This window comes from Ornithodoros turicata, chromosome 2, assembly GCF_037126465.1.
Source record: "Ornithodoros turicata isolate Travis chromosome 2, ASM3712646v1, whole genome shotgun sequence".
In the NCBI taxonomy this organism is placed as follows: domain Eukaryota; kingdom Metazoa; phylum Arthropoda; class Arachnida; order Ixodida; family Argasidae; genus Ornithodoros; species Ornithodoros turicata.
This window is the reverse complement of record NC_088202.1, coordinates 51,532,079-51,559,583: the sequence shown is the minus strand read 5'-3', so window position 1 is coordinate 51,559,583 and position 27,505 is coordinate 51,532,079. Positions and strand designations below refer to the sequence as shown.

Genomic DNA, 27,505 nt, shown 5'->3' with positions numbered 1-27,505 from the left:
CGACTTCCCGATGAACAGTGGGTGGATGAATCATATGGGAGGATTAGGATTACGCGGCCGCGGCAAACATTTGCTAGATGGCGCTGCGTGTGCCCCGTCGACCCATCGACATAGCGAAACAATCAGGGTCGACGGGCCCCGTCGATATAGTTACTACGTTTGTGGTTACATGTTGGCAAAAAGTCGACTACACTTGCCTTTCATTACTAAATGTTGTGGATAAATGTACACAGCATGACAAAGAATGTACACAGGTTTTTATATTGCTATATTTTGTCCTTTATTCAGTTTTTCTGACTGCTAACAGGGAACTGTGGCCTGAACTTGAGAAAACATTATGCATAATATACACATGCATACCTAAAGAGGCAAGTGCACCAAAACAGCAAGACTAAAATGAATGAAAAGCATACTTCTACAAAAGCTACCAGTAAAAGCAAAAACAATAATGAAGTCAGTATCACTGCATTGGTCATCTTATGATGAGGAATGGCATTCACATTGTTTGTTTTCTGGAGAGAGAAGGGATGCTTCGAGTTGGAACATTTAGGTATAGCTACTTGTGTCTCACTTGATATCACCCACCCAGAACTGACCAATTTTATCACACATTTATTCCTGAAATGTTTGTTTTCTCATTTGAACTGCACGAACTGAACGCAAGTATCAGTTACGTTACTTGTTTTAGATGAGTTCATTATTACGCAGCTCAACAAGACATTACTTTGGTAACTTTGTGACTTAGCAATTGCACGTTCCATGAGGAATATTGAAATCGCCATTTGTGGTGTAAATTATATTATCTGATTTTATTTTTCACTCTGTATCCCATGGCTATGATGGCAAGTCTCTGTGTCTCATGGTCAACTCTCATCTCTGCTCATGACTGTGATGGTAATGGACAAAGAGACAAAAGTGGTTATCACTTCAGGACGAAAGATCATCAGTTTCACCCGTCACCTGTTTATGCAATACCTCATTCACATAACAGATTCCCCACGGAATTGTTCATTGGAGACAAGCATTGAGCATTACCAGTCATAACTAGAATTGTAGCTCCAGAAAAGCATGTCTAAGTGAATTTGGACAAGGAAGGAATAGTGACAAGATGTATTTGACATGGTCATGAGATGCTTACAACTTGCTTTTCGTGTTTGGCTGGGGCCACTGCTGGCTTTGTATTACTGGGAGCCCTCTGTTTTGGCAACTAACACATGACCATCTTGTTTTTATTATTTAGGAGAGCTGTCATACAATGGTTTCTACAAGGGGGTATCTAGCAAACTTAGAAACTTGTTAACTTATCAAACCAAGATGCGAATGGGAAGGTGTCTAGGTTCACATGTTTACTGATCAAGGTAAGGGAGTGGGTTAACTAAAAAAGAAATACAGTGCCAGTGTTTGCACCCACTTGACCCAATCTTGATCATACCCACACCATCACATGCTGTACGTATGTATGCACATAAATTAAGCTTTAAGTACAACATGTTGCTCACAAATGCAAAGGCACTGCAGCTCTGTAAAACAGTAACATGCACTGCCAGGTTATGAAACAAAAAGGGCTCGACTAGACAGCAGTGTCTTCAATATAGTGAAGGTGTTGGGACTTTGGGCACCGAACACTGGGGATGCTGCCTTGGAGGCACTTGTGTTCAGAGCTGTGGGATGGATACAACCTTTTAGGATTCTCTGTGCATGATCCTGGGATAATTGAGAATAGTGGACTGCTAGTGAACGTATGACTAGTGGACTTCTGAACAGCGACCATGTGCATAGTGAATAGCAAACTTGCGAGCAGAGCACATGAGCAGTATTTTTAGGGACTGGTGGGGGGATGAGAATTTATGTTAGGAGCAGCAGAACAAGTCGAGAGACAAGTTCAATTTCTCCTCTTTTTTTTCATTACAAGCAAACAAAAGGGATTATTTATTCATGTCACTAGCGTAATACTTGCAATGTCACACATCAATGTCGTTTCCACGAAACCCCCACATGTTGCAGGATAAATTACTTGCTTGGGCTTCATGCATGTCGTTGCAGTTGGACGGCATCAGTGAAGTCCGTAATTCCGTGTAATACAAAAACATTACAACTGTATCCCCCTTGTTTTGCCGCTAATAATGACCTTTTAATATTTCAGTTTGCTGTGCACAAACAACATATCAATTATGGTAGCACCATATCGCTCGAGTTACAACTTTTTGGTTTTCCTATAGGCTGTGTAAACACCTGCCAGAAAGCTTTAAATCGATGAGATTTTCTTTTGAAAAGTGTTGATTTTTCTGTGCTTAAGAGCATGGTTTTGATGAATTCTGGTCCCACTCACTGCTATAACGTTCAGATTGTAGGGGGAAACTCGAAGAACACACAGCCTCAACAACACAAAAACATCTATTGGTTAGTCGTAAAAGGTCACCAGGGGGGGGGGGGGGGAGGTATCTTTATTATGTAAACAAAATAGGAGGGAAAGGTTAGCTTGCGCCATGGCGGGGTTCTATTCCCAGCAAAGAAAGGCAAACAAAAAGAAAAACAAATCACCAAGGGCAATGCGATGAACATGTACAGTACTGGCATGCGTATGGCTATCAGGTAATAGTTGTGTTAGTGAGCTTCAGGACGTGTCTTTAAGTAGGCCATCGTTGCACAAGAAAGGGTAAATATATTGCGTTTTATGATGTATGGTGCTAATGCCATACAAGCATAGCCCAGGCAAGTTCACGGCAGTTAATAAGATAGACCTCAAACAACCGACAAAAACTTGTCTGGAACCTGCTACATTTTAATGTAGGTGTTCTCTCATAACCTCGAGCTACGATAATTCCTACTTTTGCATACTTCACACAAACTTCATGTCACCTCCATGGTTAGCTCACAGTTTTCAGTGTATTGAAAAGCTTATTAACTGAACGGCATTTTTGCCTAATCAACATTTTTCATTCCCTCGTGAAACCCTCCTACTGGCAGAAGATGGCTTCCACATGTTGCTGACGCCACCTCTTGAGACACCCTCCTTTGAACATATTGCTCACCTCCAGATGCCTGTCTCCTAAAGAAGGCACCCTTACTGCTTGGGCTTTAGCTGACATCAGACATTTAGTTTTGAGGACTGACGTGTTAAGCTAGTAACCATCGACATGCTTCTTTTGAATATCTCTGCAGTTATTAACTTATGCCTGCTTTCTTGTGTCCCCACTCGTAATAGTGCTTCTTTTGACGAAAATCTAAAAAATGTGAGCTGCATCATATATTTGGAGTAATTTATGACAATTTGAACAAAAATATGTAATGACCTGGGGTTTGAATTAATGAGTCTACTGTAATTTGGTGTTCTACACAACGTCTTGCAATTATGCCCATATGAAAAAGTTGCATGCAGGGCCAGTCCATTCGTTTTGCTTCGTTATGCTGCTTCCTTCTGATTTGTTTATTTATGCCTTCAGGGCAGAGCAATGTGATGCTTGATGAACTTTGGCAATTGCTTTTGTACTGCACCATTTTTTGAAACCCGTAATAAAAGTATTTTAGTAGTTTACGCAGACTGTTCTGCAAATTATGTAGGTCATGCTTTGTGGTAAACAGGCATCATCAATGGACGTACTCTGAAAACAACATGACAGGATGCGGTCTTTTCGTGTTGTCTTCAACATTTGCCCATTGCTCAGGGTTGTTTGCCATGCAGTTTGTCCACCAGCTTGCCTGCATTTATGCTGTTCTATCAGTGATTGTAGGTCAAGTTATTGTCATGCAACCATATTATTGATGGAAGTCACTGAAAAGGCTAGTGAGCTGTAGGGCTCGAACCCACATCTTCTGGATTACCGGTCCAGGGCTCTACCAATTGAGCTAAGCTAACACACCTCCCCAGCGACTTCCAAGGGTGCGTCATCTGAAGGGACACTACTACTCTCTCTCTCTCACTCATCCTTCTTTCACTCTTACATTTTTGCTCACTCATACACACATTCATACGACGGTATCGACACAAGTGGCAACTGTTGAACATGAGAGAATTAATGTTGGATTGAATTGATTGGAATGAATTAATTAAATAATGGACAAATACATAAAAATACATTATTGTTTGTTTGTTACGGTCATGCTTCCTGCTTCTAAGACCAGATAGCAGTTGTCGTTGCTACACTATCTGAAAGACAGATGAAGAAACACAATGTTGTAACACAATTGTGTTTAATAAAGCTCATGTCTTGCAGCCACAGCAACCATTTTGTTGAGTGAAATGATCAAGCCCACACATGCTCTGTTATATTTGTTGTTTATTATTATACTATTATTGTTAAACTAATATTAATAATATAACTAATTATATACTATTATTATGTTTTATTATTATACTGGATAGTCTTATACGTGGTTGCAGATACCCAGCGCAGGTCTCATCCATCATACAGGCTACAAAGCACACTTTTCGTAAAAGCAAGGGATAGTGGTGTGTGTGTGGGGGGGGGGGGATATGTTTATTATATTAAAAAATAGTAGGGAAAGGTTAGCCTCTGCTATGGCGGCTTCCTATTCCCAGGAAAGAAAGAAAAGGGAAAGACAAACCAAAGAAAAACAAGTGGTGTAAGGTTTTTAACAAAAGCTCTGTCTTTTCAATGCAGTCAACTTTTGATCAAACACAAGCATGCGTGATGACAATGAAAACATCATAACCACCAGGCCTATCAACACAACCCCTTTGTTTAAATTGATATAATGTATGTCTGTATGTATGCAGGTGTTGGAAGGTGGGTGCAGGAGAAGACTTTCCTCTTGATCTCAGGGCTTTGGGGGAATGGACCCCCTTTTCGTACATAAGGACTAGACAGGGCACCTTATATTCTTTCATAAGGCATATTTTTACAGGATTTACATGCATTTTGATTACTACAGGTAGCATCTATTAAATGAGAAGGTTCTGTTATGTGTCATCAATATATTTACTAATAGAATCACTACCCCTCTGATACCAAACGTACCTAAATATGGCCTCACATCCTGTGAGTCCTACCAGAAGTCTGCTTACCACAATTTACAATATTGCAGATTAGATTTCAAAAACTGCAGCTGCTACATGGAATAAACTCCCAAAGTGTAAACACCCCATTTAATTGTTATTCCTTTTGTTGTCCACGTCCCATTTCTTTTGGACTTCTTTCGTGAAGGTCCCCAGTCTGAGTATTTTTTTTTCATTATTTACTGACACATTGCTCGTACACTGATGAAATGTGGGAGTACGAGGCCGCAGCCTGAGTTCATAAACAACAACTGAATTCATAAACAGTTGGTGCTATTGGAGAGCTTTCTTATCGCTAAAGATGAGTTGTGCAGTGAGTAGCTTATTTGCATATGCTCACTAATTAAATAAATATAACTTTTGAATTTTACTTTGAACACTTTTGGGTAAGTACCTGGGCCTGCTTGCACTAGACTTCTGCTAGGGTCCTAACCTTGAGGAATTCCCTTTGGCGCAGGCTTGCTAGTGCTTGTGTCACATGCTACTGACATAAACTTTCCTATAAGCGAAATGCACTGCCAGAGCTGTGTCAAAGGAAATGCCTCAAGGTTAGCATCCTAGCAGAAGTTTCGTGCAAGTGGGCCAGTACCTCCAGCAAAAAATATTCTGAGAACGAACTGCATTGACACTAAGTGACTTTTTCAAGTTATTAGTTGGATTCTGTTTACATATTTCTTGCGTGAAGCATTGTACAAATGTGCTCTTTGGCTGCTGTCAGTTGTGTGTTCATCCGCGTGGTTCACACATAGGGGGCGGAAATTAAGGGTCACATGGAATACACACTTCGCTTTTCATTCGTCTTCTCCAGGTAGAGGGGGCTCGATACACAAAAAAAAAAATCCCCCCTCCTCCGCTGATCCTGGGTACGCCCACAAACTCATGCTTGCGCACACAGCGAGATGAGAGATGAAAATACAGATTATTTGAACGTTTAATAATGAGTTTATATATGGGGTGTCATGAGCTGTGAGGCCGCCTCACGAGATTTCAAATAGCTCGAAAAGCTCATAGTTTCAAAAGTATTCAACTATGCTGGTTAGACAGACGCCGGTAACTGCAATAACTTTTGCGATCGTCCCACTGGACCCCCCACCCCCACCCCCCGCTATATATATATATTACTTTTTCTCCTCGGATTCGCACGATTTGCGTGGGTCAGCCTGTGGTAGGTATGGGGGGGCTCGAGCCCCCCTAGCCCCCCCGTGGCTACGCCACTGGTCTTCTCTACCGAACTGGTGCACAGCACTCGTGTCGTCTCATGATGCAAACGTGCTGTCTCACCTGCGGAATGACATCATAGCCATTGCTGTTTACAAGTCAGGTAGAGAAGGATTCGAAAGCATGCCTTGTGGCTGTTCCTTAAGCAGTGTTCACAGAGACCAACAGACCAACTTCGAGGCGGTGCCATCTGCGTATACACAAGTACCAACTAGGCAGCTCCGCAGACAAACAATCTCACATCATCTTATTTCACCAAGAGAACAACATTCTCTTAAGAAATGCCAACTGGGATGCTTCTGCGGCTTTGACCTTTTAAGAACTATTATTTTTCAGCTACACCTGCACAATTCGTAACCAATGCAATCTATTAATAGTAGTACGGCACTATGACATAAATAATATTGCATCACCATTCGAAGTGAGGGCATAAGTCTTGTGACAATGGTCCTCTCGCTGACTTGCCAATGCACAACCAATTTCTGAAGGTTTCGTTCGGTGACAGATTCCCTCCAATTTGAGTCGGTCATGAATGTGCAGTTGGTGCAGAACGTCGGCCTGTGTGAACGCTGTCTTATCCTTTGTCACCCCTGTTTGTGTGACAGACAAATGAACATGCGATAGATACGTCAAGTGAGCTGAGTAAGAGAGCTTTGGACACTGCTCTGTACAAAAAATGTGTGAACTATAACCGACTGATAACTTGAAAAAATCACCAACTGCCAACATAGTTTTTTAAAATATTTTTCACTGAAGGTTCCGATACGTAAAACAGACATTCCAAAAGTGTCACAAGTAAAATTTATATGTTATAATTTTCATTTAATTAGCGAGCGCATACAAATGAGCCATTGCCTGCACAGTCCATGGCACTGCACGCTCAAGTTTACGGAGGTCTAATCTGCACTAGTGCAACCCAGCTTAAGACATACAGAATTAATTTGACAGTTTCGATTGAAATACATGTGTCAAGTGTGAACAACACACACTTGTTTCCTGACTGTAGGTCCTCTATGCCCACTCCGAAGAAGAGCTCGATGCAGCGACAGCCAGCCCTCAAAGTCAGTCTCACCCAAAGCGATATTGCTCGATTACAATTTCTGTCTCTTTATTACAAATATCCAATCATTACATTATTCTTTATTTGACACAATATCATTTTCCTTCAATACAAGTCACGCCACATCTGTCGTTCGATTGACTCGCCTGCAAGTTTGTTGCGGTTGTTGATGTTGCAAAATATAACAAAATTTACAAAAAATTCCTAGGCTCCTAAATGACAACTGTTTTGACGCAAGAGACTGTTTTGATGTGCTTCGAATGTGGGTCGAGGCACATACTAAATCAGACAGGGAAAGAACGACATTGACATTAACAGTGCGACAGGACATACTGTTCCTTGTCTGACAGTTTCCGAACGTTCAAATTAACAGTTGTTGCCCTCTTGCTTTATATGGCGTAACACATTCTCCGAATATCTGTCTGGTTTCAACTATAACTTCGTAACGTTCCGTCTCATCTACAGTCCAAGGGGTAGTCAAATTTGACCCACCCTTGCTTGTAATCCAAACACATAGTAAAGAACTTCAAAATTACGTGCGTGTTCCAACCTAACCTTGTTCTCCAGTACATTTCACCACCCTCCGCCCTGCCCTGTGGGCGATGCGTACAATTTACAAATAGCCGGCGTCGGCGTCCGTACAGCAAACGCATCGGGTTTTCGGGGTTTTCTGCTGCTGCCGCCGCCGCTCTTCTGTATCGGTCAGGGTTTCGAAATACGCCACCCGGTAGGGGAGAGTGCGGTAATAGCAACGTGCTTTTTCTCAACCCGTCTTCCGGTTTCAGCTTTATGCATATCTCAAACGTAGGTTTTGTGGTTTTCGACATTTTCTGAAAAATGTCGAAAAACACACCCCGAATTATTATTGTATTATTATTATTACTTATATTTTCTTTTCTTTTTTTCAAATTCGGCATATTCCGAAAAAGCGGACCGCAATGCGGACGTGAGTATGCTCATATACCCCTGCATTTATTACAACAAAAGATAGGTTTTCCTTGTTTGCCTGTTTTGTACTGACTATAAACAGCATTCTTCATCTAGTATTAAACTTTTGCTTGTTGGTTGTTCCCCTCACTCACAAAATAGCCATTACTTCGCGTGCAATTAAATCGACGCTCGCATTCGGACATCCGGTCCGTCCCGACGGAACACAGCTGCAGAAAGAATCCGATTTTTAATAAACCATATAAATGTCGATAAACACACCCTGAAATGGCTTGAAGGTAAATGCCGAAAACCACAAACCCATGAAGGGACACTGCGAGTGTAAAGCGGGAGCGGTGCTGCACTGGCGATATTCCTCAATCTGCACGAATTTGCGTCTGTCACCGATTTGCCATAGTGGCGGGTATCAATCCCAATCTCGAAACGAACTAACAGAAGCCTTATTGTTTTCAGCACCAGTTATTTTCTGCTACGATGAAACTAGTGTTCAAACATCACGCGCAGCAGATGACGTGTGCACAGAAGGTTTACCTCGATGCTTTTGATACAACGTAATAAAATAAATGATATGCAGACTGCAGAAATGAAGACGTTCACATTTATTGTAGAATAGGGCGCATGTATCACATGAGTAGAATTTGCAGGGTAGATCATACTTCGTTGTCGCACCAAATGACGTGTATCCACCGTTGGCTGTGGCCGCGCTTGTAGAGTCGGGCAGGGAAACGATAAAACCTCATACTTCCCTTGGTTCTCGGAGCTGAAAAGGCACAGCATGCGATCCATGTGGATTACGGCTACCCAAACGTACTGGTCATTGCGAAAGTCGAAAAAAAATCAACAGCAGCTGCATACGGCAGGAAGGAGACAGCGGATTCGCCTCCAGTGCCGTTTCGCACGTCCTCACCGCTTGGGTGGCTTGGGGCGCTGTCTTCGCCTCCTCGAAACACTAGCGCACGGAGCCTATAGCAAACAGGTTTTCACGTGCTGTAACAACAACTTTATTTTCGGGCTTGGAGAGTGGGGAGTTTCATCGCAACAGGCGATACTCTACCCCAGTGCTTGGTGGAATGGGGGAATAAAATAACGAGCCCCTTTACAATAACGATCGAAGTCCGATGGTGTCCAGAAATGTCAGAAGAGCTTTGAGCGCAGAGCGTTGCTGGGCTGGATTGGGCCAGGGACCAAGCAATTTCGGTAGGGAGAAAGGGCGAGAGTCCAGCTGACGAAGAGACTCGGAGAGTGTGATTCGGGAAGGTTCGTAGTGAGGGCAATGAAGAAGAATGTGCTCCAGATCCTCAAGAGCACCACAGTGGCAACAGGTGGGAGAATCAATTTGTCTCAAGCGGTAACGCCACTGAGCTGTAAAGGCCACATCGAGGCGCATGCGGTGGATTAATGCAGCATCCTGACGAGATGTGTTTCGTGGCATGCGGAAAGCGAGCATGGGATCAACTCTGTTCAACATAGAGGGGGGAAGAATGTCGGCTGTCCGTTGGCGGGAAGCCAGGGGTGTCACTAGACGTCGCAGAATTGAACGGCGGTCTCCTCTGAGCAGAACAATACGAGTCCGGTTCCGAGACGAGAGTGCTGCTTCTGCGGCGCTGTCGGCCTGCACGTTCCCCACGACACCACAATGGGCTGGAACCCACTGGAGAACTAGCGTGCTTCACGTGCTGTAGCGTGACGTTCGGGAACTTCAAAAATAGCAATAACGAGAAAGGGTGCAAGCAAACTGATCCTGAATCAGGATGACAACCAAGAGGCACGGATAAAGAACGCCGAGCGTCAGGCCCCTGGTCGTGTTCTGTAATGGCTCTACATATTTTCGCTAACTGCTGTTCTGGTAGTGACCCTGTCCTGGTAATAATGTCTTCTTTGTAATCCTCTGGATGATTTTATATTTGAAATAATCCTGATAATATACATTCAGTCCATAGGGAGGAGGCAGGTATAGGCAGTTGAAGCCAACTTTGAAGAGATGTGTACATCACTCCTCAAATGGCACAGAATTCTACGTCGTACCGCTGTCTTAGTATTTATACCCCTGTCACGCCGCAAGCTGAAGGGTATTCCCAGCGAATGACACTCTCTTCGAATGTCATTCTTTTGTATCAGTCTTGGGTAGTAACTAAGTTACTTTTAACTTGTAACTGTAACTAGTTACTTTTGGGGGTAACCAGTTGCAGTAGCTAGCTACATTTCCAGAGAAGTAGCTTTTAACTGTAACTAGTTACTATTTCTGTGAACGTAACTGCAAAATGTAACTAGTTACTCGAATAAATGTCGTTCCTTTTTTCTTTACTCTACCTTCCCCTACTTCCCCCTAACAGTGTCTTCCTTCCTTTAATCCGTAATCGGTATGTTCCCCCTTGCCTTGGGCTCTTGACCAAGCAGGGAATTCCAGCTTTGCGAACAGAAATTAGTTGAAGTTAGTGACCCTCTACGGTCAGAGTGAGTCATATGAGAGTAATAGTGTCACTGCCCTAAAACGGGATCCTGCCTCCTGTGCATATGGACAAGGGAATGATTATGCACAAAGAGAAAATTTCGGGTCAGCTCACTTGCGCTCCGACCAGTGCAGTGGGTAATCCTACTCCGGTTGCTGCTACCATAAGCTTCCGTGGCCACTCTATGAAGCAACCTTCGAGTTTTGATCATGGAATGACGATAATAATTTAATTGTAAAGTGCAAGCTATGGAATAAGACGTACTCGGCAAACAGGACGTCCACTTCAAACCTGAAAAAGCATCTCGGGTCCCATGTTCTTGTCTATGTCTCTCTCTCTCTACAAGCTATGAAACGCGTGCGTGTAACCGTGCTCTTCTTTTTCACCGCCATGCGCGAGGTCGCATGCACATGTCGCATTTTTCCGTGTGTGATAACCGCGTATTAACTTATGCTTCTTCTGGTTAACTGCAAGACAACTTTTATCACAGTTCAGTAAATGTAAATAAATGTATGTTTCTAACAATTGTATCAACATCCCGTGGTCATTTTTATAAAAAGTAACTGTAATGTAACTAAGTTGCTTTCTTTCGGTAACTGTAACTAGTTACTCGACCAAGAAAGTAACTATAACTGTAACTTAGTTTCTATTTTTGGCAGATAAACTGTAACTGTAACTTAGTTACATCTTAGAAGTAACTTACCCAAGACTGGTTTGTACTGCATCGAGCTACATGAAGAAACGGAATGTCGTTAGCAAATGATGTCACTGTCGATACACCATAATAATTAAGACACCAGGGCCGAACATATGAAGCATTATACAGGTATAGTTATATTTTTATTTCTTTTTGTGTGTTTGACGACGCTCAGTTGGCTAACTATCACGAGCAAAGGCAGGCAACAAGCCTATCAGCACCACACTTGGTAACATGGCAACTGGGAATGAGGGTAGTTCTCCGAAAAACAGTGTTAAGCCTTCCTTCCTTCGTGTCAATATTGGAGAACAACTTTTCATTCGCGTTGGATTTCATCGTTGTTGTTTTTGGCCAGGAACTGAAACCGGAAGGAAACCGAAAACCGCTTCGGACTCAGTTTTTTTTTTCTAGGACCGGTACGTAACCGCAATTCACCATCGTCAATTCACCGAAACAGTAACTTGAACTGAAACATGTTATTTCGGTTACCGGTTCATATGAATAGGTTCAAGCGTGATCGCGATCAACTTTAGATGTGATATTTGTGTCGCTTTACAACCATGACTAGTGGTGTAGTACGTGTTTCTATTAAAGTATAGATCTCTTGTTCATGTGTTTTTTCATTCAGAAATTGTAAACACAACATACCATCTTATGCGCTTGGATCCATATTCGGATGACATACGCATCGTATGACATGTATTGCGTACGTCCCTTATGAGTTATGAACTGTGTTATTGTGATCATTTAAGATACGAAGCGTTGCACGTTGTTTGTTTCCACATCTGTTTGCTTAACAACTGAATGCTTTCCTTGCCTTGTAGCTTGTTACAGCACATGCGTAATGAATGTGCGCAAGATAAAAGAGACCACAAGAAATTATTTTACGAGAAATGTCGCAAAGGGCAAAAGTGCGTCGAAGAAAGAGTCCACTCTTTCTTAGACCTGGCTTATGGCACCACCCTCTCGGAGCGCAACAGATAAATAAGTTCAATGTTACTCGTTTGCACTCTGTGGCAGCCTGCAGATACATCCTGGCCATACATAGTGCCACGCAGCCTGCAGATACATCCTACACTCAGAGAAAAATCTATACCTTTAGAGGTATAGATCGCCTGCTCAATAACTTAGCCCTTCTTAGGTATTATTTTATACCTCGGTTACAGGTATAAAAAAATAGTCCTCAACAAAGGGCTATATGCCATACCTTTAGGGGTATAGCTCTATACCCCTGTGAAGGTCTGCACGAGTACCATCATGGTGTTACATCACACCTAGGCATGGGTATTTTTAGAGGAAGGAACTAGAAAAATCACCTTTGGAGGGAAAAAAGTTTTTGACATACACGCACACACGTACTACAAACACACGCAAACGATTGTGAAGTAGGACGAAACCCTCGTGCACATTACTCTGCATCTAAAAAAAGAAATATGTGGAGTTGAAATCTAAAGAAAATGTTCAAGAGCAAGATCGCTCTGCGCAGTCATCAAATGTGTCACGATGTATCGCGAGACATTTACAGAGTAACATATACTGATATATTGGTGGCGACTTGACAAACTGTGGAGCAGCTTTCGTCTGGTACGCAATCCTAAGGGTGAGGACATCTAGATTCAACATTCCCGCAATGAAGATTTTATGCAGCATTAAACTAACCATGTGGATTTAGATAGTACTGTACTGATGTGTGTGTTTCTTAGTTAAATATCCGTTTAACTTAGCTGATACCGTCTCAAGAAAAAATAATGATGATGTGATACAGCACGTTGCGGAAGTAAGGGTATAAAAATCATAAATATAAAGAAACAGAAGGTATAAGCAGCCTCATCGTATCCGTGAAAGGCATAGCCTGGTGATCTATTGCTGGTACTGGATATCAACACATCGTGATGAGGTATAAATATGGTACGTTAGCTCTCCTTTATACCTCTTTCATACCCTTGAGAAGGGTTGGAGGTATAAATAGGAAATTTGTACCTCTTCTATACCCTCCAAAGGTATATATCTGAAGCAGAAGGTATAAAAGAGGTATAAGAGCACATTATTATACCTTATTAATACCTTTTTTTCTAACAGTGTAGAGAAAACATAAAAAAAAAGAAGAAGAAGAAAAAACGGTTCAACTGTTTGACTACCGGTAACCGCAATATTAAAACGGCGAGTCCCGTAACCGAGCCGATATTCGTTTCGGTATCAGTCCCTGGTTATTGCCACCTCTCTACCGCGAGAGTACGCAGTGGTGCGAGAGGGACAAGCGAATGCCATTCGCATGTATCGCAATTTGATCTCATCGTGTGACACGGAACGAATGTCAGTCGCTGGGAATGACATTGAATATGTCTTGTGACAGGGTATTACTGCGTCACATCAGATCACACAGCATAGTACGACGTTATTTGCAATTTCAAACGCAAGCTGCTTGGCTGCAACGCGCTTTATCGCTCCCACTATCATATTTACGCCGGCAAATACATCTGGCTGCCCGTACTTGGGTTTCAAGAGAAACGCTACCCCCAAGGCAGACCGAAGTTGTGCAACATTTGGCTCGTGGTCACAGCCACGACATTATTATCTAGTTCCTTGTCTGCGGGGTGCATACATGCAACGGCAAGCGAGACTCATTCAGTAGGTCCTGCGTATACACGAAATGGCGTCGTCGTACTGGAACAAGGCGCTATTATGTGCCTTGGCGATTCTCACCGTCCAGGAAGTTACATGGGCAAAGTAAGTCACGATTTGCCAGTGTCAGTTCAACAGATCTTGCCAATGTGTTGCAATCAGAATTCGAGGTAACTCGTTACAAGTAGCTCGTTAGTGTAACTAAGTTCCTTTTTATTTTGGTAACTTGTAAGTTAACTCGGTACATTTGTCCAGTGGTAACTTTCACAGGAACTCGTTTCTTTTTCAGGTAACTTTGCCAAAGTAACTTAAGCTAAGTTGCAAGTAACTTTTAATTCGCTTTTCACTCACGTCTACTTATTTTCTTGATTTCTCATGGGATTTTATGGGATTTTATGCCACGCAGAACGGGATATTCGATCAATGACAGTATTCTATTCAGGGAGTAAGAACCGCTGCCACTGAAATGAAGCTGAACCATTGTGCGCCCACAGGGAGCAAGATGCAAAGCGTACGACTTGTTGGACATAAACGAAAACGATTAAGCGTGCTGCACTCCTCTGCAGGCAACGCAAGGTCGAACTCAAGTGATCATGCGTGCTGCACCTGTGTAGTGCTATTTTGTGTCCGAAGTAACTTGGAGGTAACTCGTTCTTTGTTTAAGCAACTCCGTAACTGCGAATTACATTTCAGGCTGAAGAACTTCTTTACTTACTCAGTTACAATTTTCACACGGTTACTTAACTTCTAACGAGTTCTTTTTGATGGGTAACTTCTCAATCTACCGAGCGGGAAAAACAACATCGGCAAAATGCCGGGCCGACGTCTGCTTCAAACCTAAAAGTTGTCGGAACAAGCTTGCAAAAAAAGCTTGGGCCAGGGTTGGGGAATGACAATGGCCTCACTAGGGCCGACTTAGCCGGCACAAGCTCCGGCCAACGTTAGGGGCGACCTGACAGATGTAGGGCCGATGTCTGACCAAGCTTGGTAAGGAACCAAGCTTGGGTACTGATTGGGTGAACGTGGACCCTACAATGGCCCATGGAACAACACCTGTGCATGGGCCAACCACAGCCCGTTGCACAAAAATGCATGGCCCCACTATTAAGCAGCGCGCCGCACCATGCAGCTTTGGCTGGCCCCCAAGGAGAAAAACAACGTCCGCAAAATCCCTGGGCCGACGTGTGCTTCTGGTCTAAAAGTCGTTGGGCCGTCATTGCAAAACAGGTTGGGCCAAGCTTGGCAATAGCTAGGCTGGCCTTGGTTGGTGCATCGACCAACAAGCTTGTTTCTTGATACGGATCTGTACCCTGGCCAATGACTTGCCAAGCATTGGCCAAGTTAGGCCAAAGCAGTCCTGTGGCGTCGCTCGTACTCAATTGTCTCGCGGCGTAGGGTAACCGCGTAGGGGGAAAATCATAAAAGCTCGCAATATGCCCGAGATCACTAGGATCAAACAGCTTACTATAAAGAAATGAAATTGCATTTCTTTCCTGAGGAAGAACAGCAGATACTATACATAGGTTTGTCTCGCGAGCTTCCACAACCCAATGGGAAAAACAACGTCAGCAAAGTGCCGGGCCGACGTGTGCTTCCGACCTAAAAGTCGTTGGGCCGTCCTTGCACGAAAACTTTGGGTCAAGCTTGGGGATTGACATTGGCCTTACTCGGCCCGGCTTGATACTGCCAACGTTGGGCCAATGTAGCAGACCGACCTATAAGACGTGGGGCCAACACAGCGCCAGTGTAGAACCAAGTCTGGGCAATAGCCGGCCCTTTGTGGGCTAGATGGCGGCCCACGGATTAACAGCAACGATGGGCCAACTATGCCCAAGCAACAAAGGTTGGCAATAGCTAGGCTGGCCTCCTCGGCCTTGGTTGGTGTATTATCGGCCAACAAGCTTGTTTATTGATACAGATGTGTACCCTGGCCAACGACTTGTCAAGCATTGACCAGCCTGCCTTGTGCCAAATTAGGGCAAAGCAGTCCTGTGGCATCGCTCGTATTTATACTCAATTGTCTCGCGGCGTAGGGTAACGGCGTAGGGGACAGTCATAAAAGCTCGCAATATGCCCGAGATCACGAATGAAACAGCTATTTCTTTCCTGAGGAAAACATATACTATACATAGGTTGTCTCGCGAGCTTCCACAAATTCGACAGTCCTGTTCGCGTATGAGTCAAAATGAAGGGTGAGGTGTCTAAGCTTAATTCTACGCGTACACAAACAACACTGAAATGAGGAATTGCTTGTCATATTAGCTCCCCATTCAGATAACGTCTCTGTTTCTTACTGCTTTTGGTTTGAGACAATCACTTGGCCAATCGAAAGTCGAACTTATGCAGTGCTACACAATTCCGCATTTCCCTCTCCCCAAGGCAACATACCGAGATTGGACCAAGCTTGACAAGAGCTTGGCGAAGCTAGCCCTGCTTGGCAAGTGCTTGGCCAACGAGCTCGTTTCTTGGTACAAATCTGCCGCCTAGCCGACGGCTTGCCAAACCTCGCTCTGCCCATCACTATGCAACATTGCGCCAACGTTGGCTGCCCGAAAGAGCCGTTGGCCAACTGGCATCCGACTTTTTGCCAGCCATCAAAGCGTCTTTTCTTCAGCTGCACTCTTTTCGAGCTTGTTTGCAGTGCAGGCCGACATTGGACCGTCTTTATTACGCCAATCTTTCAATAGCACACCCTCAACCTGCTGCACAATGTTCTCGGCCCAACGTCATTCGCCAACCACCGCTGTGAGCGACATCAGACCAACGTTGGCCCAAGGTGCAGTGGCCGACTAAGTCGCTTGCCGACCAAAAACCGACCACTGGCCGATGGTTGGTAGTCAGCAACTTCCACTTGGGAAATTCGAGAGTCCTGCTCCCGTGTGAGTCAAAATAAAGGGTGAAGTACCTACGTTTAATTTGACGCGTACACAAAAAACACTGAAATGAGGAATTGCTTGTCGTATTAGCTCACCATGAAGACAATGTCTCTGTTTCTTACTGCTTTTGGTTTGAGGCAATCACTTGGCCAATCGAAAGTTGAACTGATGCAGGCTACACCATTTCGCGTTTCCCTCTCCCAAAGGCAACGTACCGAGATTCAACCAAGCTTGGCAAGAGCTTGGCTGGCTAACCGAGCCGTGCTTGGCAAGTGTTTGGCGAACGAGCTCGTTTCTTGGTACAGATCTGCCCCCTAGCCCGAGGCTTGCGAAACCTCGCTCTGCCTATCGGTAGGCAACATTGCGCCAACGTTGGTTCGCCGAAAAAGTCGTTGGCCAACTGTCATCCGACTTTTCTGTTTGTTTCGAGTAGTAGCTGCATTGTTTTCGGGTTTGTTTCCAGCGTAGGGCCGACATTGACACGTGTTTATTATGCCGAACTCTCAATTGGACGCGCGCAACACGCCGCACAACGTTCTCGGCCCAACGTCGTTCACCAACCACCACAGTGAGCGACATCAGACCGACGTTGGTCCAAGGTGCAGTGGCCGACTTTGTCGCTTGCCGACCGAAAACCGACCACTGGCCGATGGTTGGCAGTCGGTAGTTTCCACTTGTGTATGGTGTTATGATTAGCGAAGTTACATCACTGAAATGCCAGCATAATAAAGCTGGTAATATGATTAGGGAAGTAAAAAAAAATATCCGTCATTTCTGTAACCTTTAGTGTACTTTTATAGCGCACTCTTTCTGAAAGGGCTTAAACGTATCTAACCGCACGGATTTAATTACGCTGCACTGTCTGAGCAGCTAGCCTTGTTAGAACTCTAGATTGGACTGAAGTCATGGGTACGTTAAAACGATCGGTTCCATGAGCAGCCTAGCACAATTCTTTAAGATAATGTTCTTCATGTGTATCGGTCTGTGAGCACTTGACTATACATTCGAATAAACCTGAAACTTTTTTCTGCTGCTTTCCGTTTGGTACTGCAGTACCTACCCGGTAGCCTCTGACTTTGCTCTGTGCTAAAACGTGCAAGCCCCGTGCGCATGGGGAACCGAGCAGCTATTTTGCTAGCACTGCGATAATAAACATTTGAAGTTGAACATTCTTCGTTAAATGGTAGAAGGAAAACAACAAAAAGTACAAGGAACCAACTAGAAGCCGCGCGTGCGCGCAAACGCGACCCAGAGCACGACCCAGGGCCTCCTCTCACGGCGACCTTGACGATGGAGCGCGCGCGGACGTAAGCTTACAGCGAATTTATGGTGGACATGCCTACGCAGCTGCGGCCTGGCTTGTACTACCAGCTGAGGCAGCGCCGCCGACCCCAAGTCTCGCAACAGCCCCAATATTAGCGTCTTTTTCTTTTTTTTAGTATCTAGTATCGTTAAAATACACGATACACTAAAATGTATATTCGATACCGATACTCCGATACTCTCATTTTTGGCACGCGATACCTAATACCGATACACAAAGTGATACTAAAGTGGTCGATACTGCCCATGACTGTTAATGAAGCTGAACCATTGTTCTCCCACAGGGAGTAAGATGCAAAGCGTTCGAATAGACCTCTACCAGAGAAACGTCATCATGATAGTAGACAGATTGAAAGCGAAACAAATCGGAAGCAGAGGGCTGGGTTCCACGAACGGGAACTTGTTCGCTGCATCCCATTGAAAGAAAAGCAGGACAGAGTGTCGCGTCCCTTTAACGGACCATATCGTAATCCCCTCAAGACCGTCGCTCTAGGGCGCGACGTAGTTCACCTCTAGCTTCGAGCGTAGTTCAGTTCTACCAAATTTGTGGCACTGTCGAACACTATGACATCATTTGTTTACAAACAGGGAGAGGTCTATTGTTGGACATAAACGAAAACGATCTAGGCGTGTTGCACTCCTCCAAGGCAAATCAAGGTTTAACTCAACTGCTCACACGCGCTGCACCTGCGTAATGATATTTTGTGTCCGAAGTAACTTGGAAGTAACTCGTTCTTTTTTTAAGTAACTCAGTAACTGCGAGTTACATTTCAGGCTGAAGAACTTCGTTATTAACTTAGTTACATTTTTCACACGGTAACTTAACTTGTAACGAGTTCTTTTTGACGGGTAACTTCTCAATCTATGGTTGAAATCATTATTGCCGTGTGAAACGTGCGAAGTACCGGGAGCTTTTTTGTCGTGGACGGGACAGCTGTCAGGAAGGGTTGTATAGAGCAGTGGTGCTAGTGTCGCCACTACCGTATTCGCTGCTTTTTTCAGTAGTGAAGTAGCGATGCCGATACATCTTAAATTCGTAACCGAAAAAAGTATTTCCGATACAAATATCTGTAGCGGTGGACTCTTTCTCTGTTACCGCAGCCACTACTTTTAAAAATATGGGAGACGAGGAAAAGAGAGAAAAAAAGCGAGGTATAACGGCGGGGCAGAATTGATTTATTTGTTGTTCCTTTTAGTTACTTGTTAAACAGGAAGAGTGGTGTGACGATCTTCCTCGATTTCATTAATTTTCAGAAGCTAAGCGCAGTCGAATTAATAGGCATATAATTTGTGCTCCTCTTTTAACTTTTTTAGCTCACATTTGCGAAACACAAACTGGTATGTATAACATACTGCATAATATGCGCTACGAAGCTATACCTTCGGTCGTACAATCAGCTGCAAAGCTAGCGAGCATGTTGATAGCACATTTCAAACTTCGCAACTTTATTGTTAGGAGCAGATAAACACAGTGTCCTGATGAAAGATGAAAGTCACTGAAAAGGTTAGCCAGCTGTAGGGATCGAACCCACATCTTCTGGATTACCGGTCCAGGGCTCTACCAATTGAGCTAAGCTAACACGCCTCTCCAGCGACTTTCGGGGTGCGTCATCTGAAGGGACGACAAACCAGCCACTCACTGTCACTCACCCTCCTTTCACTCTTACATTTTTTGCTCACTCATACACACATTAATACGACGGAAATCGATGCAAGCGGCACCTGTTGAACAAGAGAGAAACTGATGTTCTGAGGCTGGAACAACATACAAGGGACAGATACAAACAAAGCCTCAAATTGCCTAAGAAATCAACGATGAAAGATGAAAGTCACTGAAAAGGTTAGCCAGCTGTAGGGATCGTTTTTTCTTTCATCGTTGATTTCTTAGGCAATTTGAGGCTTTGTTTGTATCTGTCCCTTGTATGTTGTTCCAGCCTCAGAACATCAGTTTCCCTCTTGTTCAACAGCGTCCTGTCTTTTGGGACAGGAATATAAAAACACATCGGAAAGAAAACGAGATATCGCCACAGTCACTGCATTCCAAACGGGCCGCCGACTTCGGTGTTTGTGCCGCAGGTGCTGCCAAGATGCAATTTCTTTAGCTTACACGGGTTGCCGAAGCGATCTAGTTATTTAGTCACATTGAATACACTATATTGTAGATATACGAGCTACACAAAATGAAGAAATTATATTATTCCAAAGTGAGTGCATGCGAAATATAGCGCACTTTGCACACTGGCTTGGTGGTGGTATACACGGGCGATTAATTTTAGAGCAGTTGATTGTTTACAGCATTTGACATGTTCAGGGAGAATTTACATAATATCTTTTTCTGTAGATGCTTCATTGCATAGGTAATTTCACGCAGGCAGACTCTCACTGGAGGAACTCATACTCCCGAAAAAAGCGTACTATACGTAGTTTTTCGTATAGCGAGATCTATAGTCGTACAGTCTTTGTAAGGGGAGTCGTCGTATGGCTGGAATAATGGCAGCAGTGGGAAGCAACGACAGGAACTCTTAATTCCTATGAGTTCTAAGCTTTGGGGCAGCATGCAAACAGCACTCAGAAGGCTGCCAGTTCCTCTTTAAGGCATTGGCCCTGGCGAAAGCATGAGCAAACATTATGCCATTCGATTGATATTTTTAATGCCTTGTAGGTGATTGGTGACTCCATCAATGGCAGACTTGTATAGGTAAGGCGTTACAAGTAATTACTAGTAAGCAATTACGTTTTTGAGTAATTTTTGCGAGTAAACGATTAGATTTCTGCGTAAGTAATTTTTCAAGAAATTAGATTACAATTTTGGGTAATCGATTACCGAGCAATCGATTACTTTTCGACTAAGCTGATTCATAGACGAAACCGACCTACATGCTCCATAATTGCCTTTCCGATCTGCTTTGCATTCCACTACCATGAGTGGGGTTAATTGGTATATGATTCCGCACATGCAGTCCTTAGAAGGAGGTCCACAGAGAGGTTGCTCAGTACACTGAGTTCGTAGTTGCGATTGTCCTTCCTCTTCGATACTGCCATGTCATCTAGCTCTCCTGATGTGACACCATGGTTTCAGCCTGTTTATAGTGATGGAGGGAAAAGATGAAACCAATGTGTTGTTTAAATGCATAATGTGTTTATATAAAGAAAAGCTGGTATCCTGTTCAAAGGCGACAAGCTCCAACCTCACAACGCGGGTCGGTATCTGACGAATTTTAATTAGCCACATAACTTATTATTATCGAAAGTAACAGTCTTTTTCGAAAATAACGCGCTACTTTTTTAGGCGCTACTTTATTACAATTTTGGCCGAGTAATTTGTAACGGTAAAACATTACTTTTGCCACCAGAGTAATAGTAACGGTAATCAATTACCTGACCAGAGGGAAACCTTGTCAAGTCGTCGGGGGTAAGCAGACGGGAAAGTATGGGTTTGGAATTAGTATATGTCTCCGACAAAATACTGGTGCTGGTGCTGGTGGGCTATTATCCACGCGGCTGTCTGTCTGTGTGGCTGCATGTTGCCCTCGACCAGCTTGAGAGGGAACTGTGCCAACATTTGCCTTACACTTTTAAAAAAAGTTGTAGATACTACAACCCATATGGTAGTAACTGGACGTCGCAGTTTTTACTAACTGCGGAACGGAAACGTACAACGTAGTTCGTGTTACTACCCGTCTCTTTTTTGTTGGTTTGCATTAAACATATTACCCCGTTCCTGTTACTTCTTTCACCGTTTGTTAGTTCGAAGTCAAAACAATGTCCCGTGTCCTTGACTTCGACAACGCGGTGAACTTGGCTCGAGAACAAAGATGGGGACCCAGAAAGCTCCTAGAGTCTTGGCGCATACGTGGTGACCCCTCGTTTTGTAACAAAAACCGTGGCCCCCTTCCCGAACAATACTCCCATCTCCTTAAATAGCGACCGGTTGTGTAATCTCTCATTCAGTTTGGCACTGATGATGTCCGTCGCATGACGGACGAAACGTTTGAGTAAACCTTGTTATTTTGTTATGTTAAGTCGGAGTTCTCTACATTTTTGTCCAGTTATGTCGTCTCCCGGCTTTTGGAGTATTTTTGCAATTCTTCAAACGGCCGTTACGGTACATCCTGCGGATGTACGGCATGCCAGGCGACCCCGCGAGTTCGAAGAAACTTACACTTCACGTGATCGGTCTGGCACGGCGTGTGTCTGTGAAGATGTGGGGGCCGCGAAGGAAGTCAGCTTTCGGGAAACAATACAGAGAGCCTGTCGGCTGCTATACATGTTTACTCACCGTCCACTGCGGCGTTCGCGCGACGCGACGAAGCAACGCGACCTGAGCACTCGTCTCCCATTTCGTACGGATACATGGTGACACACGATGCTCAAGGGCGAAACTATTTCGCTGTGATACAGAGCTCACGAGAAAGAGCATAGAATTCGGACGGTATAGGCGAACAAAACATGCAAAAAGGCATTCACCAAACCACGCTTTCTGACATGAAGTGGATGAGAGAGCTGAGAATGATGTTGCCAAGGATGATACCTTTCGGAAGCCGCTTATCTCTGATTTCGTTTTCGTTGATTGAACTTTCAGCGGTTTAGCATCTGAAAATGTTTCGCTTAATTTTCATGTCAGGGTACATAATAGCGAATCACAACACCACTGCATCAACGTATTGCGCATGGTCTCATTTCATGTGTTCATTTTACGTGTGTATGGACTATGGACCCCCGCAATACTTACGTCACCGAAAGGCACTTGCCAAAACATTGAACAAAAATAATGTAATGCACAAAATTGGCCACATTATCCACAATATAAGATGATCCACCAGCGGGAGAAATTAGCTTTAAAAAAAAACGCGAGCATCTTTCACACGCAACTACCTCTGGTTGTAAAGTATCTCATGGGCAGTAAATGAACTGGCTACTACCTGTAAGTGCTGCGTGGGTTGCAAAGGAGTAGCAGCTGCTTCAAAAGGGGTAGTAAGTTCCTTAGTTCAGTAGTATCGACTGCCGTCACTACTTTTTAACAAACCCTTCGGAGAGTCTGGGTTTCCAGTCTGGGCGTGGAATGCCATTATTGCAGAAATACATACAGCAGAATACATTGCATAATACTATGGTTGCAGAAAAACATTTTGACGGGAAAATAACAGAATGACCATCAGCGCTATGTACATTAAAGTATGTCTTAAGTGCGTATCGCCTCAAGGTCAAGATGAACGTGAACTAATATGTCTTGGCTATGAGCTGCAATATATCTTATGCTGCACTCTGCACTCTGGCTGTGAGGGAACATAGACATGAATGAAAGGGAACATATGAATCCAATGTCGACAGCGTATATATCTAAACAGAGAACACTCTCGTAGTGTACCAACCACTTGTAAGGGGATAGCGTTAGCGGGCTCACTAGTGGGCTCACACCTCAGAAAGTCCTGGTCTCTGCGCCGAAAACTCAGCACGGACGATAGATGGCGCCACGGGAACCGCGGGCGTCGACAGGTTTTGACCCTTCCCCTTTTCCCGTATACAGCTCGCTGGCGGCCAGGGGTGCGTAGTAAAGAATAGCACCGGACGTGACTGCTATAGGTGAGGTTATCACGAGGCAGTTGCGGACATTGGGATGCTACCTTATATTGGATTTTGCAAGCAAGATTGTCAAGGCGGGAAAGCGTCGTCATGCTTCGTCGTGGCGTACGCCTACTGACATGAACAAACGGTCGTTCTCGAACTCCCATGTTGGTGACCTTTGTCTGCACGTTTCAGTAAATCCATTTAGGGCTGCCATCATCCCCACAGGTTTTACGTGAATGCTTCAGATCATTAAAATTAATGACACCTGAAAAACACGGCGAAAAAAAATTCGAGGTCGTGCCTGAAGGCCGTGAAGTCGATTGTCGTGTCATTCCCGGTGGCACACATGCCACGGGGAGAGACACGACAATCGACTTCGAGGTTGAAACGCACAGGATTCTCTAAAGCATACCGCAATTGTATGCAATAGTATTACTCTGGTATCAGCACATGTCCTCCGGGCCGCTATAACAGAAGGTGCAAGCGAAAGGTGGATGGCTGTTCTGTTGTGCGGTCTTGAAACCCATTGTGGTAGAAACTGCGAGCTCGCGGACACATCACTTTCGCATCGGGCAGCTACGTTGCAAGATGGGTTGCGGCAAAAATGTTTTTCTTCGCGGAAAGCCCCACTGCGCGTTATCCTCTCTAGCATTACACCATAAGTTCATAACTTATTGCAGTTCTGGGACTCGTTGCAGTTATGGAACCCATATCTGCAGACCATTAAGCGCAATTTAAAATCATCGCTGCGTTTTTGAGCAGTTCAACTATTGCTCTCTCTTGCACCGTCTTTAGACACATTCGGGAACGAGATACCTGCGGTAAGGCGTTTCCTGGAGACGGGTGCGGCAGTGGAAAACTAGCGGCACGTTAACGTTCTATTGACTTACGTTACCTTTCTTTGGTAGCGGTAGCGATATCGCGTTGCTTTTTTCAAATTCTTAGCTACGCTAGCAGTATTGCGCTACTTTTTTATTGAGCAGAGGGTAGGGTATTTCGTTAGGCCTTATATCACACGAACGTTTCTCTCGTCCGCGTTTTTGACGGAGCCAAAACGGACCCATTGGAACCTACGGGGCTAGAGTGCCCTTAGGTTCTATTTTGGAAGAAGCGTACGACAAACACGGTCGTGTGAAAGAGGCCTTACTTTGTTTTGGTAGCGGGTACAGCACTGCCATCAGGTAATCAAATGCATAACAAGATATGCAGTCACCCGCTCTACGCATTTTTTCTTATGTACGGGCGTTTACAACATTGTAACAACTGTGTCTTCAAGGGGAACTGCACCATCGCCATGAACAAAGAGCCAGATGGCCTCAAAAGGCTGCTGAGGGAGAGAACAAAGTTCTCTGACTCTGATGACTACTCAAGTATATGGCCTGTCCATTACACTGCACGAGTTGAATGTTGCTTTCGTTGCCCCCTACTCTTGTTTCGTCTACTTTTCTTCAATGTGAGTATTACAAGTGTAAACGCTACTCACAACAAGCTAGCCTGCTTCCTTACCGATTTATGTGGTTTCCAGTGTGGCACGGAGAAGAACCACGACGCTTCCCAAATTAAAAACAAATAATCTGTCAAAATCATAATTGAAAAATTTCAAGTACTGTCGATTGTAAGGAATAACGCAGAGCTTGAGGGCGATTTCCCTGCGAAGTCTCTACCTGTAGTGTCGCACATGTACTACCGAAATTGTGTGCAGTCTCATAAAATTTTGCTTGTTGAATGTTAGTAGTTTACCACCATATACTAGAATACGGTTAACGAGACGTTTCATCAAGAAACATTTCTCTTGAAGCAGGGCGCTGGAACTGCTCGAATGCACACGGAAATGCTCTTGTACGCACATTCTTGCTTTTTAACCCAAATTTCTGCTCTGCTCCATTCAGAACGAGCAATTTACCTCTTCGGAGTCTGCGCCAAAGAGTAGCTGCGTCAAAAAGAATCTAACTCAACAGGGCTTTCCAAAACCATACTTAAATATTTCGTGAAACAGCAGAGGTGCAATCTCAGAAAATTTGACTATTCGATGGAATGAGCCCTAAGTACTTTAACGCCACAATATTCGACCCAATTACCCCCACAGCTTTTCGAAGATTAAAATCGAGTATTACGGACAACACGAAGTGTGTCGAAGCGGTCACCAACTACGCATTGCTCGTGAAACAGGTGTCAAAACGACATTGCATGCGAGCAACATTGGGTGTAAAACCAAAGACGTTGGCTACGTGTCAGCTGTACGCAGCCATCAGGAGCACAGATTACTACAATACTATAACCGTTTTCACAAAGGTTTGTGAAGATTACACCTGTTTGGTGAAAATTTGCTCATTTCATAATGGAGTACGGTTTAGAACGAGTCGTCTGTCCGCGCATGTTGTCTGTTCTCCACAAATTCACTCTTTCAAAATATTGTCACGAAGCGAAATGGTCCGGCTAGTTGTCGAATAAACAGCAAACGGTTTATTAGACTACTCGGTAGCAAAAGCACAAGAGTGATAGCTCTCTGAACACAACTGAGTCCAAAGAATGAATGCTCCAGTCTGGAGCGCACAAGCATTTAAGTGTCGCACCGAAAAGTCTAGAAACAGCATGTGCAGCAGGCGATGTGTCCGGAAGCTTCTTTCTTCTTCAGCATGCGCCGGGATGAGATGTACCGTTTCGTGCCTGCCCTGGAAGTTTCTCGAAGATCATTCGTGGCATTGACCCCTCCGTAGACGTGGCATCGTCCCGATGCCAGAACCTGTGTCGGTTCATCGCATTTCGTTTGCACCCTGCCAGACATTTACAAGATACTCAAAAATGTATTTAAGATAAGATAATAAATACTAACGTTAGAATGTAATTAAGATAGAGTATAAATACATGAAAATTAATGTAATTAAGATTGAGTACAAAATACTTCAAAAAGTATTTGAAATACAATTAAGATACTATTCATCCTTGAACGCAAAAAGTCACCGGTCACTGATCAATGCGGCAAGTCGCCGCTACGTGACATGAATCACCTAAACCGCGCGCACTACGCTAACCGCCGCTGTGTGATAGGAGTCATCTAAACACAAGTCCCAAAAAGATGACAAAGAGATACCACATAAATCAACTAAGTATATGTGACCCACAACAAAGCAAACTTCTAGCATGTCCCCTGATCGGCGAGGCCAGAATTCGGCATCACCATGTCAGGGCACGCATGATAGAACCCTGACTGGCCAAGGATTAGTACACACGGGGCAAGATCTCTCAATGGGGACTTCCAAGAAGGGCCAATGTCCGGGTCAAGTCCAAGGGACTCAGGAAATTTCCACTGAACAAGCAAGATAATGGAAAGACGAGACACAGAAAGCCTGAGAGGGAGATCCAAAATATGTAATTAGAGTATTGAGTAGAAAATACTATAAAATGTATTTTAAATAGAGTACAAATACACAAAACAAAAAGTATTGAGTAGAGTACCAAAATACCGCAAATTGTATTTAAAATACAGTATTTTAAATACAATACTCCAAATACGTACAAGTCTGCACCCTGCAAAGCCTCGTAGCCAACGTCGTCGTCTTTAACATTGTCGTCGGCGCCGTTATCGATTAATGCAGTTGTCTCGTGGTCGTCGATGAGTATTTGCAGGTCACTGGTAAAGTTTTGAGCGTCGCGGCGGTCTCTATTGCTGTTCGTCGAGCTCGTAGATGGGTCGCGTCGTGAGTCAGCAGAAGTATGCTACTGCCG

At 44.1% G+C, this 27,505-nt stretch overlaps 1 protein-coding gene across 1 annotated transcript in view; it reads left to right on the top strand.

Annotated features, from left to right (window-relative positions):
* The first annotated feature begins 13,950 nt into the window (after positions 1–13,950).
* Positions 13,951–27,505, top strand: part of LOC135385395 (complement C3-like) — a 178,998-nt gene continuing 165,443 nt past the window's right edge. The window contains exon 1 of the mRNA XM_064614685.1: positions 13,951–14,117. Within this exon, the coding sequence (XP_064470755.1) occupies positions 14,041–14,117 (77 nt within the window). The 5' untranslated portion in view covers positions 13,951–14,040. The remainder of the gene's footprint in view (positions 14,118–27,505) is intronic.